The following is a 14,915-nucleotide window of genomic DNA, read 5'->3' on the forward strand; positions in this document are numbered from 1 at the left end:
ATGGATTTTTTATGTTAAAGCACTTTTTAAAATTTTTATTTAACTACTAAAACTGAAAAGTTTTCTCTATTTATTTAATGGCTGTATAGGTTCTCATGCTATTTCTGCTTATATTTATTGTCCTTTAATCTAGTTGAATATTAAGGTTTTTTCCCCATTAATTTATGTGAGCCTCTTATATTCTTTCATGCCTTTATGACTTTGGATTGAGAAAAAAATCCAAAAATGTATTTTATTGCAATACACTGGTTTCACTGTATATATGAGTTTTATATTAAAATCTTTGATTAGGTAGGATTTGCAAACATCTTTGAATACTTTCTATACTCCAGGGATTATTTTAACATTGGACAGATGTCAGTAAGCAAAATACAGTTTAAAAATCCCTGCCCTACCTCAGGCAAGGCTTTTACAAATAGAGATGGGCCGGTAGTTCACCCTTCTGCCAAAGTCCCACTGTGTGTGACTCAAGCAAGTTTCCTTTTCTGAGCCTCACTGTCCTCATTTATCATAGTCAACCAGAGTTTCTTGTGATAATTTATTTAAAATGTTTGTTATTTACCATTTTTGATAGCTTACATTTTTGTTGTCTCCTGTACATGTATAATCACTGTTGTGCATACATAAAAGTGAAAAAAAAAAAAACCAGCCCTAGTGGAGCTTACATTCTAGGAGGAGGAGACAGACATAATAAATAAGTGAACTGTTTAGTCTTTAAAAAGGTGCTAAATGCTATGGAAGGAAACAGATCAGGGTAAGGATTTTTGGGAGATCCATGGAAGGGGTAGGTGCCATTGGAAGAATGACACTTGAGCAAAAACTTAAAGGATGACAAGGAGTGAGCCATACATATCTTGCAGAAGAGCATTCTAGGCAGGGAAAAGCTAATACAAAAGTGCTGAAAACAAGGGCAGACCTCATATGTTTAAGGATCTTTAGACCAGTGTTACTGGAATAGAGCAAGCAAAGAAGGGAAGGTAGCAGCAGATAATGTCAGCCAGGCAAGTGAGGAGGAGTTATATATAAATCACTGAAAAATCTTTGGCTTTAACTCGGAGAGAAATGGGAAGCCATAGGAGAATTTTAAATAGAAGAGGAACATAATCAGGTTTCTGTTTTAAAGGACCCTCTGGCTTCTGTGTTGAAAACAAGCCATAAGCAGGCAATGCTAGAAGTTAGGAGACCAGTTAAAAGGCTATGGCAATAAGGAGGTAGTGGCTTGAACCAGGTTGGGCGCAATGGAGGTGGTAAGCAGTGATTGGATTCTGGATATATATTTGAAGATGTAACAATAATATTTCTTTATGACCTTAACTTTTCTTTTCAATCTACTAACTTTATTTTAACATTTGTTCCCTGTTATTTATTTATTTTTAATCCATATGTTTTACTCATCTGTCGATAAGGTGGATTAAAGGAGCATCAGACACAAGGTTTTCACAATCACACAGTCACATTGTGAAAGTTGTATCATCATACAATCATCTTTAAGAAACATGGCTACTGGAACCTCTCAACTCTGTTTGGGATCTCTCAGCCATTGACATTTTATTTTGTCTCATTTCACTCTTCCCCCTTTTGGTCGAGAAGGTTTTCTCAGTTCCTTGATGCTGAGTCCCAGCTCATTCTAGGTTTTCTGTCCCACGTTGCCAGGAAGGTCCACACCCCTGGGAGTCATGTCCCACAAAGAAAGGGGGTGGGCTGTGAGTTTGCTTGTCTTGTTGGCTGAGAGAGAGAGGCCACATCTGAGCAACAAAAGAGGTTCTCTGGGGGGTGACTCTTAGCCCTAATTTTAAGTAAGCTTAGCCTATCCTTTGCGGAGTTAAGTTTGATATGAATAAATCCCCAGATTGAGGTCACTGCCTGTTGCTTTGATTGTCCCCATTGCTTGTGAGAATATCAAGAATTCTCCACTTGGAGAAGTTGAGTTTTCCCCCTTTCTTGCCATCTCCCCAAGGGGGCTTTGCAAATACTTTTTTGTTCACTGTTCAAATCACTCTGGGATTTATTGGGGCATCACTCTGGACAAATTTACAAAATCTCATGCCCTGGTCAGGTTCCATGTACTTATGGTGTTCAATTAAGTTGTCCACATAAGTTATATTAGGAAATGCACTAGTCAAAATATAAATTTTGTACTAAATAAGCTTTGTTTGCTTTGGTAAACAAACAAAGCTTTGTTTGTTTGCTTAACTCACACATAAGTTAAAGTTCTAAAATATTAGTTGCCATCTATTTTCAGCACCCTGCAGTATTGAAATTCCTTTGTTCTTCCTCATGCAAAAACATTGTTTTAATTTGTACATTTAGTCACTATCATTATATACTCTACGCATTCCTAGATTATACCATCTCAGTCTTTATTGTTTATCTTTCCTTCTGATTTCATTTGTGCCCCAGGCCTCCTCCCTCTATCATTCTCACATTCAGCTTCATTCAGTGTTCTAACATTATTGTGCTACAATCAGGCAGTATTGTGCTGTCCATTTCTGAATTTTTGCAGTCAGTCCTGTTGCACAATCTATATCCCTTCAGCTCTAGTTACCCAATATCTACCCTATTTCTATCTCCTGATGACCTCTGTTCTAACTGAAATTCTCCAAGTTCATTCCTTAATGTTAGTTCATTTCAGTGAGACCATACAGTATTTGTCCTATTGTTTCTGGCTAATCTCACTGAGCATAATATCCTTAAGGTCCATCCATGTTGTTACATACTTCATAACTTTATTCTGTCTTACAGCTGCATAATATTCCATCGTATGTATATACCACAGCTTGTTTAGCCACTCGTCTGTTGATGGACATTTTGGCTGGTTCCTTGTCTTTGCAATTATAAATAATGCTGCTATAAACATTGGTGTGTGAATATCCATTTGTGTCCTTGCCCTCATGTCCTCTGAGTAGATAGCTAGCTATTGCTGGGTCATATGGCAATTCTTTTCTTAGCTTCTGGAGGAACCACCAAACTGCCTTCCACAGCAATTGTACCATTTGACGTTCCCACCAACAGTGGATAAGTGTGCCTCTTTCTCCACATCCTCTCCAGTGCCTGTTGTTTCCTGTTTTATTGATAATGGCCATTTCGTGGGTGTGAGATACCTCATTGTGGTTTTGATTTGCATTTCCCTAATAGTCAGGGAAGTTGAGCATCTTCATGTGTCTTTTGGCCTTTATGACCATAACATTTTAAAGATATAATTTCTCTGGCCCTTTTTATAATCAGGAAGTTGTCATACTTATTGTTTTATGTATTTTCTGTTCTTATGTTGATGCACAGAAAGAGCTAATTTCTTATAAAAAAATCTCATCTGAAAATTTTTCAGAAAAAAATCATTAGTTCTGCTCTTCCTTTGAATACTACTTTTCGTTCTCTGAAAACTGACCAATGAATTTTATTTTATTTGTCGGTCACTTATTACTTCTTTGTCAAAAACATAATTAGTAATTAGCATTTTTCTGATTGTGGGAATATTTAATATTCATTACAAAAAAACCAGAATATTCAAAAAAGTTTGCAGTCTTTTTCATCTCTGCTAATATGTTGTCCTGCTTTTATTTTACTTTCTTTGGTGATGATGAAACAATGAAGCATTCTTATATAAGTCAGGCCATGGTTCAAATCCCATTCCTTGCATTTATTGGCTTCACAAGCTGTTGAACCTCTCTAAATACCAGTTTGCCCATCTGTAAAATGGGCATATTTCCTAGAATCTGCTTCAGGGATTTGTTGTGAGGCTTTTATGAGATCATGCAGAAAAAAGTACATAGCATTTTGGCACATTGATTAACACATGATCGGACCTAATTTAATTGTTTCCCACAATTGTGATTTGTAAATTGCCTTTCAAGTCCTTTACCCAATTTCCTACTGTGGTGTTTATTGTTTCCTTATTGATTTATAAGAGCTGTTTATTTTTTTATGGAATTAAGTGAGAAAAATACAATTTGTCTGTCATTTCATTGCATTTATTTTTCCCAGTTTGTTTTTAGCCTTTCAGTTTATTTATGGTGATTTTACTTTATAATTTCTATCTGTGGTCTCATGCTTAGAAAAAGCCTTTCCCTTTCCAGGATTAGGAAGAAGTTTCTTTTTATTTTCCTCTCTTACTTTGGTGATTTTATCCAAAATTAGATATTTAATCCTTATACATTTTATGTTGCCATAGAGTGTATGGGAGCTATAGCTTTCTTTTTTCCACATGGCTTTTCCTTTGTCTCAGTATCATTTGATGAACAACGTATTCATTTCTCTGTGATTTAAAATACCATGTTAACATATACTAAATTCTTACATTTACTATCTTTTCCTGTAATAGCCCTATAATTCGTTTTTTAAAAATTTCTATAATTCTCTTAAGTTTCTTTTTCTTATTCACATATATTCTTAATTTAAGGAATTTTGTTACATTCCTGTGACTTTAATTTTATTCATAGTCACGTTATACATTTACTTTTATTGTCTTTCTTATTCAGTTCCCTCCTTAGACATGTGCCATGATTTGTCGTAGAATATGCATTGAAATTATTTATTTAAATTGGCCTAGTATTCTTCTGTAGCAAAAAATGCCAACAGAATTATAGTCATCATCAGGCATATATTAAAACTAAAACAAATCATAACTCTGTCCTTCTAGAAGACTGTTATGCCCATTCACCTTTCCTATTTGAATGATAAAACAGAGCTGCAAGTGGTCCACAGACGACAGTTCAAAAGACCAAAATATGGCCAGGCTTCTGTTCAAGTATTAATTAAAAATAGCCCAGAACCACAGAGTTTGCAAGGACATATAATTAAAGTCTGTAAAACCATTAAGGATTTGAATATGGCAAACCATATGTAGTTAAGGCAAGAAAGGATACAATGTATTGAAGTTAAAATTCAACAGAGAAACATGTAGAAATACCTGATAATATAAGTATCAAAGCAGTGAAGAAGCAATCCTTTTGTATTTATAACTTTTTAAGTTTGTTAGAATCATCGTGCTTTTTTAATGTTTGTAAGTGGTTTTAAAAGAATAAATCCTGAATTTTATTTGTAATCTAATTGTAAAATACAAAAATTACCCTAAAAGTTCTTATTTATTAATTTCTTGGTGACTCATTTACCTTGATTTGATGACAGGAGCAGCACAGCCTCAAGTTCTAGAGGAAATGGGAGCCATTGCAAATCTGAGTGTCAGGAGGAATCCTTGGTCCCACAAAGTTCAGTGCAACCACCAAAAGGAGACAGTGGAACAAGTAAGGTGCTATTTTTTGCATTATTATTGGATGGGGGGGAGTACCAAATTATTGTATTTGAAGGAATGGTACAAATGAAAGAACTTGGTGGATGCTGATGCAACTTCTAGAAAGGTAAAAGGTAACCCCAACTATGCATGCGCTGTCTTGGTAACCTTGGAAGTCATCCCTGTGGTTATGGAGAATCCACTGTAGGGCTTAGCTCTCCTCATCATTGTTTCCTAGGGTGTGCTTGTCAGCTTGTCAAAGAGATACTCTGACAAGCCAGATTTTGGGACCTCCATCTTGTTCAAGGTGGTTAGATAGTCACCCAATTAAAAGATGGATTTCATCTGCTCATTCAGGGGATGAATGAGTCTCAACAAAGTCACACAGGTGGGGATCATTTTGTTGGTGACTGGTTTGTGGAGTTCCTGTAATGGACCAATTCACCCTCTTTTCCAAGTGTATTGCACACTGCATTGCATTCAGCCCACTCTCCCAGTCCTCACGTTCTGGTTATTTGATATCCTGAAGGAAGATTCAGCCACTTCATTGGTTCTGCATCTTCATGAGTTTCCCAGCATGTTCCCTTTCCTTATAAGACTGATGAAAAAAATATTTGGCTAATTCTTCAAAGACATATTATCATGGGCAAAGTAGTAAGAAATCAACAAGTATACTAAAGAGTCATTAAAGTCAAGGTTGATCTGGTGGTTGATGGGGCCTCCAGGTCCTGGTTGTAGTTCTGGACCCCTGCAAGGGGGAAGTGGTCATCTTGGTGGGCTGCTGAGGAGAGGTGAACCCTTGTTGCCATCTGAGGGTGCTGTGTGGAAGTGGTGGGAGGTCTACTGAGTGTGTCGAGCACCAGGTTCCATTCGGGTACTGTTGAAGCAGGAAACTGCAACAACTCTGCAAAGATGTGGGTATTTTTGTTTCTTGTTTTTAATAAATCACTATTGCTCTGTAGTGTAGGTATTGCTATTGATAGATAATAGATACATAAGAATAGGAACTTAAGCTATTAAGATGGGAAGTCATAGTAAAGCACAGTTTCCCTCTTTGGACACAGCGGTCAGGATAGGTGGTGATCATATTATAAATGTCTGAGAGTTTTAGTATGAATTGTCTTTGCCATTTTTATACTTATCAGTGAAATCTAGAATGTCAGTCTTGGTTCTTTCAAAAAGTATAGGTGGTTTTTAGGAAGTGGGAAGTGGGGAGGTGGTGGGAATCAGGTGGGAGCAACACAGTAATAATATCTAAGCAGGATATGAGTGAATAATTTTTCATACATGGACTACTATTTTAAGAAATTTTTCAGAATCCTTTCCTAGGATATTTTATGAAATTTGGTGCCAAGCACAGTGTCTGGAACACTGTGATGTTTAATAAATGTTTAATAAATAAAGAAACAAATGAATCATATTTCTTATTAAATGAATAGTTATCTTAGTTTAACAGAAGTTTACAAGAATTAAATATGTATAAAACAATCTTCTGATAAACAAATGCCCAGAAGAACAAAAGAGATTTATCCTTCATGGGTCCTACAGTTAAATCCCAGAAAGAAGTATTTTTAATGGCCAAAACAAAATTTATGGTAGGATCAGCTTTACCATTTTTTTCTTGTTTTTTTTTTCTTTTTCTTTTTTTTTTATTTTTCAGCTTTGCTGTTTGCTTATGGTAGTTTAGATAGTACCAACTGTGTGATAAAGAAAAATATTCAGTTTTAGGTTTAGATTTTGGGAATGTTAAAAGAAAAGAAAGTTCATTAAAGTCAATGTGGGGATAATCTAAAGCAGAGGTGATTCACATATGGAAAGAGTTGATGGGCAGAATTGTCCATCTGTTCTGTGATAATGTTTGCACAATTTTATGTGCACAAACATAGTTACATTGTAACAGGTGGTGGTAGGAAAAAGTAGATGTTATCTGACTATCAAAGGGTTATAGACATCCAGAAAGGATTAAGAATCTATCCATAGGAAAGCTGAAGTATTAGGTTGGTGTTTATTTTTCTAAGAAAATTTTAATACTGTTTATTTACAGAAGCTCCTGAAGAATTTTCTGAGAATGTGGCAAACTATCAGGAAGCTACATCTACAGAAAACACAGTTCAGCATCCTAAAGGTGAATTCTCTTGCTCTCTTTAGATAATTGCTTCATATGTATGGAAAACAAAAAGCCACAACCCATTAAAGTTGGTTTCCCTGGAGTCAGAGGCCATTTCCAAATTAATTTTGTTTTCTGCAATTTCTCTCTCCTTATAGGGAAATTAGACTTCGTACTAGAAAATATAGCAGTTTTCAAAGTCTGTGTCAGCATTGAAATCAGGTTAAATAATTACTGTTGCCCACGTAAACAATTATTACTACTTATATTTTCTAACAGCACAATCAGATAAATTCACATCTGAGCCATTGGATTCCAGCTCAGGAGAAAGGAATGACCTCAGTCTTGACAGATCTTGTGGGGTTCCTGAAGAATCCACTTTGTTTGAAAAAGGCAAGGAATCAGAAACTACAGATCAGCCTAGGACTGAGAGTGCCAGCAATCAGAGTATCAGTTCTGAGCCACAAATAGCCATTGGGCCTTCAGTCCATGAGGAAACATCAGCCAGGGACTCTGCCCTACAGGACACAGACGACAGTGATGATGACCCCATCCTGATCCCAGGTGCACGGTACCGATCAGGACCTGGTGATAGGTTGGTAAATTTTTAAATTATTATTTTAAATTTTAAAAATATAATTCACAAGGCTTTGTTTGAAGTCACTTAAGGGTGGATTGTCTTGCATTCTTGAAAAGAAGTCACTTCCTCTAAGGGTGTCTCAGTTATAGAATTTTTTAAACTATAAATAATTTCACATTAAATTCTTTGAGAAAACTGTACATTAAGAGGGGAATAAAAATTCCTCATTGCTTTTTCTGCAGCACTGAGGCTTTCTCCTCAATTTACAGATCAAGGGAAAGGAATGTTAAGAATGAACAACAGATTATTTATGAGGTCAGATGGCCCTGTTTGATCTTCTTTACTCTGTTGTATTGACTGTTGATTAGAGTAGTGGTATTATTTATTTTTTTAAAAAATAAATACTACTAAATTAGTAGATTCTACTAAGTGACTCAATTTAGAAAAGGAAAAATTACATCAATTAATGAATATTGTAGATACAATAAAGAATCAAATTCCTAAAGTGTTCATGTAGTTTTTCATTTTACAATGTCATAAGGATACATTTTATTTCTTTTTAGTAGATAAAATCTAAATCTTTTAAAATATATTGCATTTCATACTTATAGAAAACTATTTCTATAATTAGTGGTATCAGATATCATTGTTAATTCTGTCCTCCTCCAGGGCTCAATCATTAAAATCCTAGTTCAAAGGAGTAAAAATCTGTTTGAGCCATTCCATGTGTTTCTATGCTAAATATACTGCTATTTATTAAATAGTCTTTCATTTCTCTCAACTAAAGAATGTAATGAGTGACAGTGTTTTACCATGGTCAAGAGCATATTGACTTGGGTTTAAATCCTTGTTTCACCGCTTACCAGCTGCTTTCACAAATTGTTTGATGTCTCTTAAAGGCTCACCTTTCTCATCTATAAAATGGGGTTATACTTATCTAGAATTGTTATGAGAATTTAAAAAAACTACGTTTGTATCTATGTATCAGTCTGTCTCAGGGCCTCCTCACATAAAGAGCACTAAATAAATGATAGCTTTATTAAATAATGAAGATATTCCATGTGGCTATTTAGCAGACTTGAGAAAGGAATTACAATAAGAATGGCTCTAGGTATAAGGACTGACAAAGGACAAACAAACATCCTGAACATTGTAGCTTATAGTTCAGTGAAACTGCTTTTTCTCATCAATGAATTATTTGTATCTTCCTTTAGTAATGTTTGGAAAGTGTTTACTTTGGAAGGACACTTTTTTTAAGTAAGAAGCAAATAATCTTTTCTATATTTGGACTTAGAGATTAATCAGACGTCTTCTCTTTGCCTGCCACACATTAGTCCTCAGTATTCTTAGAATATATTTTAGACAAATAAACCTTAACTCCATTTCTTTACATACCCAAAAGGTATCCCTTAGAATATCATTATCACTTGTGTGCAGATAAGTTAGCTAGCTTAGCTTCAAAACCAGAGTGGCAAGCTATATTCTGTAGCTTACTTAAGCATGTACATTTTGGCCTTCTGTTTTTATACGTGAACACATGTCTTTGTTTTTTTCTATATTTAAATAGCTAAGCATGATACCAAGGTCATAATTGAAAACAAAATTGAAGTATCCAATTTCTAGCAAAGTATTACATATCCCTGTCCAGATCTGTTTAAATAAAAAATTATGGTTTCTTAATGGATATTAAATACTTGCAGAAAAACCATAAATCTTCTACTAGGCTAATTATAACACTTATAGGGCAACCTGCATAGTAACTGAGGAAACTAAGGTGCTAGCTAGGGCTTTCATATATTCTAGATATAAGGAGAATCGTATTTTTTAAACACAGTAGTATAGCATTTAGAAAAGAAGATTTGGAAGAAGTGGGTTCTAGAAAATCCAAAATTTTTTATAGTATTTTATCCTTAATTTGGAGATATTACCAGAAACTGTACTAACTTTCTATAGAGCTTTATTGTTTACTTATCATTTCATAGTGTTTCAATAGTATACCTTCCAGGGATTCATCCTAGGGTTTGAATCTGCCTCAAAGATAGGCTCTGGCTTGTCCCACTGACCCAGAATATGTTGGCACATGTCCAGGCTAGCAATATCTTTTAGAATAGAGATGATCAAAGATCCAGATTTGAATCCATCTGTGAGTCCACATTTGCTTCCCTTCTTTTTTTCTTAAATATCATTTAGTATTCATTGTACTCAGTTTAGGTATTTATGTTTAGTTTTTCCATTTATTATTTTTTCCATTTTATAGATCATGATATATAGACTTACCAAAGAGTAATAGAAGAATAAAATTCTTATCTTTGAGAAAATAAATTATTGGTGGATAAAAGCTGAATTTTTATAAGAACATGGAAAACAGATTAATTAACGACAAAATTAAATATATAAATATAGATGAATATGCTGAGGTGAGGCTAAAAGGATTATAGTGACCATTTCACAGGTATATCAATTTTTCTTTGAGATTAATATTATTCTTTCTTAGCTATTTATCAAATATTTGTAAATGGTGAAAAATCTTCCTTCGGACTTCTATTTAATTTTTATAGTCCCTGACTTCCTTAGGACTATCTTGAATTAATCTTAACCACTTGTATAAAGTATACTTTTAATATTTCTACTCCTTTCTAAGGGTTCTTCATCTTTGAGAGTACTGCCACTTCATCTTACTTCTAAATTTGGAGGAATAGATATGTGGACTTTTGTTCCAAAGAGAGAAAGTTTAAGACATTTCGCTGTTTTAAGAACTTTTAAAACCATCATTAACCAGCTCATAATTAGACATATGATTTTGGATAATCTTGTTTCCAAAGAGCCTAAGGGTTTAGAAGGTCTGTGTAAAAATCATACCTATAATATCTTTTTGGTTCTGAGAGTACAAGGATACTTTTCAGACATGGATAAAGTGCCAAACTAAAAGGATAAAAGGTAAAAAATTTAAAAAACTAGCAAAATAGGTCATTGTAATGGTGGTTTAGTGGCAGAATTAGTGCCTACCATGCCAGAGACCCGGGTTCGACTCCTGCAGTCTGCCTGTGCCCCCCCCCCAAAAAAAAACCTAAAAGAATACAAGTCTTAAAGTCCTTCCCTGCTGCCATTTGAAAATCCCAGTCAAGTTTCGTTTGGTTAAGATAAAGAATTGGTCCCAAAATTAAGATTGATAAAAATATGTACTTAATTATATTTGTATTTTAATTAGTAAGAAGAACTACATACTGGATCTCATGATTGTTTTGCCCCAAATTTAAGTTTTAAAATGAAACCTAAAAAGTTTATAGCCAAGTTATTTTTGACACACCTCTAATAAAAGTATCAAAACAATTCCTTGCAATGTAAAGTAATAATTTTTTAAAAAAAATTTGCATTCTTATAATTTGGTTTAATAAATATGACACAGGTGTTTACTTTTGGATTGTGATCAAGCATGAGAAGGAAATATCTTAGAAAATAAAGGCCTTAACAACTAACATAGGTACTCTAAAGTGTAATGCTCTTCTCATTAACTATAGCTGGTCTCTATATAAATATAACTAGGACTCTTAAAGCAGAGGTTAGCAGACTTTTTTTATAAAGGGCCATATAATAAATAATATTAGGCTTTGTAGGCCAGGACATAAAATCACAGCTATTACATAAGTACTTAAATAACCAATTTAAAGATTAATTATTTTAAAATGTAAAAACTATTTTTAGCTTATGTGCTGTTTAAGAAAACAAAAACAAACAAAAATGCAGGCAGATGGCTGAAATTCTGGATTAGGCCTATGGGCTATACTTTGCTGACACTTGTTCTATAGTAAATCAATTCAATAGAGAGTTAATGGTTTAAAATATTGAATTTTAGAAAAATAAATATGTGCCCTTGGAATGAAGGGAGAATTGTCAGATTTCAGGTGGTGTTCATATACACTTTTCACAGTGGCAAATACATCTTATAGTAAATCGTGTGATGGCCTGGCTTGTGGCTACAGAGAATTGCCACATCTAAGAGGAAAGGGATAAACTGCCCTCAGAAAAAGACTGACTTCACAAAGTCTAGAATAGTTTTCAGTTTATAGCATCAATTAAAATGCTCTGATGATGGTTTTTCCCCCAGATGATTAAAGGTTATTCTATATTGTCTGTTAATCACTTTGAAATTTGATTCCATCTCCCTACTCTGGACTCATGGAATGACCTTGGTTTTTAAAACTAGAGGATTTTTTTTTTTTTTTTTGGCATGGGCAGGCACCAGGAATCGAACCTGGGTCTCCAGCATGGCAGGTGAGAACTCTGCCTGCTAAGCCACCATGGCCGGCTCTAGAGTTTTTTTTGTACTATGAATTTGCCAACTTCTTTCTGTTCAGTCATCATTTTAATTACTCTTTCAGTATATCTAATGATTCCAGTTTACTCTTTATCAAAGAAAATTGCAGAGAAAAAGAATAATCAGAAAGAAAGAAATGAGCTCCTCGGGAGCTAAAAAGCATTGCTATTCTTTCCTTGCTTGTGATATAGTCTTATGGTGAGGCCATATGAATCAGCTCAAAACTTAATTATTTATTTCCAAAAGAGCAACTCAGACCTGAGAAGCAGTAATGTAGGTGTTCCAGCGGATGATATTCATAATGTCAGTACAGTTTCCAATACGCGATGACATTGTTAGGTTCTAATCTATTTTAAAAATAAAAGGGATTTAGTGCAATGTCATCCTTCCAATCTATCTACCAGTGAGTTTTTCTGTTTCTGTAATTCCCTCATACACATTTAGCTGAATGACATATTCCTCACCTAATGCCCTAAATCACAAAGGGAAAACAGATCTTTTTAGATTGCAGTGATTGATGATAAAAGTGGTGACCTTAATGCTTTAAATATTTGGTTCTTTGAAGTCTCTGTGAGTGACTTTGGTTATTGTGTTCCCTTCACTAGATTTAATATCAGAGGAACAACAATAGGTGATAGAATAAGGAGGTAATTCAGTATATTCCTTCATTATTTTATTTCTTCTTTTTGATGGATTTGCCAGGTCTTCTTTTCCACAGCTAACAACCTTTCCTATTAACAGTTAATATTTCCTTTGAACGTACTGAACTATAAGTGCTAAGCATTGTAAAGTAGGTTGCTTTTTCACAAACTATATTTAGCTGCATGCACTGCATGGAAGTAGAATGAAAAGAAATGTACCATGTGCAGATGTAACTGATGTTCACTTGAAGTGTGTCACATGAAATGTAATTATAATCTAAAGTGGTATACATTGTAGGTTATTCATTTTGAATAATTTGTTGAATGCAACTTATTTTTGTTTATAAACTTGATTTGGGATAACAGTTGGCAACTTTTCATTATTATTAAACTATGTTCCCTTTCTTTGGGATCAATAACTAAAAATGGACTTGAGTCTAATTCTGTACATTGGTTGAAAATTTTGATTTCTGAAAGAAAGCTGTTTCCTTTTAAATAACTTAAGAATGTCACAGGTCAAGTTGATACCTAATTCTCAAACACTTTTCTACCCTAAAGTAAATACTTTAAAGTGAGCCTTAATCCCATCAGTAATGTACCAGAAATGTCATGTACTGACAAAATCAACTTTGTACCTAATTCTAGTGACAACATACCTGTGCTTTACCATTAGTTTCAAGAACAAAGTATAACATAAAAGATAATATGTAGCAATAATCACAAATGTAAAACTGGTGAAATATTCCCCATGGGAAGTACAGAAATAATGAAATAAGCTACACAAAGTATTGTAGGTGTGTAGAACTCCTTGGTTAAGGCTTTTTCTGGAAAGGATTCCCATTTAAAAATCTCAAAAACTATTTTGCTTTTGTGTGGGTGCTGTTTTAACATTAAATTATATTTGAAGCAACTTTTTCAAATTAGCCCATTACTAATTACCACTTTGTAGTTGTCACAGTAAAATGGAGTTTGTTTCAGAGTGATTTTCTGATATATGCCTTTTATCTCAGAGCTGGTTTCTACTCTCACAATGAAGATTGCAAAGTAAAAAGTATGCTGCTTTTAGAAAAGCTAGAACACTGAAGTGGAAATTATTATGACCTGTTAAAACGTTGGTGAAGCAGAAGATATATTAGACTCATTCTCATCTAAATCAGTTATTTCTTATTTATTTAGAGATTGGGGAAATTTCTAATTGTTGGGCAGATTTTCCCTGACATTTAGCAATTGAGGATACTCAAAAAAATGTAAACTGTTACCTAAGATAAACAAAATTAGAAAACAATACCGTTACACATGACCATATTTCTTGCTTATATTGTGTACATTAGGGGCTTTTTAGTGTTTTGTAAGTGCATTTTACTATAATCTGCTAAGATTTTGAACTGTAGGTGCCATGTTTTCTATCTCTTCGAATGATAAGTAAAGGGGAAGTCATCCTCTTCAATCTATTGCTGTTATCTCAGCACTTCTTACCTGGCCTATTGAAGTAGGTCTCCAACTGCCTCTAGATTGTCTCTGTCATACTTCAGATCTAGTTTCAATGCCTCTCCATCAGCTATGATACAAAAAAATCCAAGCTTCTTTGCCTGGCATGTAGGGTACTCCGTGTTATGACTGCTGCCAAGAATTTTTCATGCTTTCTACGTCAGCCACACTTGGAGTTCTTTGAATACCTCCTGCTGCTTAATACCTTTCAGATTATTACTACAGTTCTTCCCTTTGACTGAAATGATCTCCCTGTATTCCTCCCTTCATTTTGGCTGCATCATCTGTCAAAATTCATCTTAAGCCAGGCTTCTTTTTGAAACTTTTCCTGACCATACTTTCCATAATCCCAGGTAGAACTGAACTTTATGTCCTTCTACTATTGCACGTATAACACATTATTGCCTATGTGTGTTTTCCTATATAAAAATATATTTATCTATAAGGACAGCATAATACATTTATGCATACATAAAAGTTGTTAATAAGACACCATTTTAATCCAAACTCTGTCTGAATTTTTGTTGGTATCCCCCTAGATGATCTGGTTTATTGCT

At 34.2% G+C, this 14,915-nt stretch overlaps 1 protein-coding gene across 7 annotated transcripts in view; it reads left to right on the forward strand.

Annotated features, from left to right (window-relative positions):
- The window catches only part of DCAF6 (DDB1 and CUL4 associated factor 6), a 215,136-nt gene that overhangs the window by 150,493 nt on the left and 49,728 nt on the right, over positions 1 to 14,915 (forward strand). For 4 of the 7 annotated variants that reach the window (XM_077156886.1, XM_077156888.1, XM_077156890.1 and 1 more), the window contains 4 exons: positions 5,125 to 5,240; positions 7,272 to 7,352; positions 7,614 to 7,929; positions 12,835 to 12,876. In XM_077156886.1, the coding sequence (XP_077013001.1) occupies positions 5,125 to 5,240; positions 7,272 to 7,352; positions 7,614 to 7,929; positions 12,835 to 12,876 (555 nt within the window). The remainder of the gene's footprint in view (positions 1 to 5,124; positions 5,241 to 7,271; positions 7,353 to 7,613; positions 7,930 to 12,834; positions 12,877 to 14,915) is intronic. The other 3 variants (XM_077156887.1, XM_077156889.1, XM_077156892.1) reach the window with 1 other exon arrangement.

This window comes from Tamandua tetradactyla, chromosome 4 (assembly GCF_023851605.1).
Source record: "Tamandua tetradactyla isolate mTamTet1 chromosome 4, mTamTet1.pri, whole genome shotgun sequence".
NCBI lineage: Eukaryota > Metazoa > Chordata > Mammalia > Pilosa > Myrmecophagidae > Tamandua > Tamandua tetradactyla.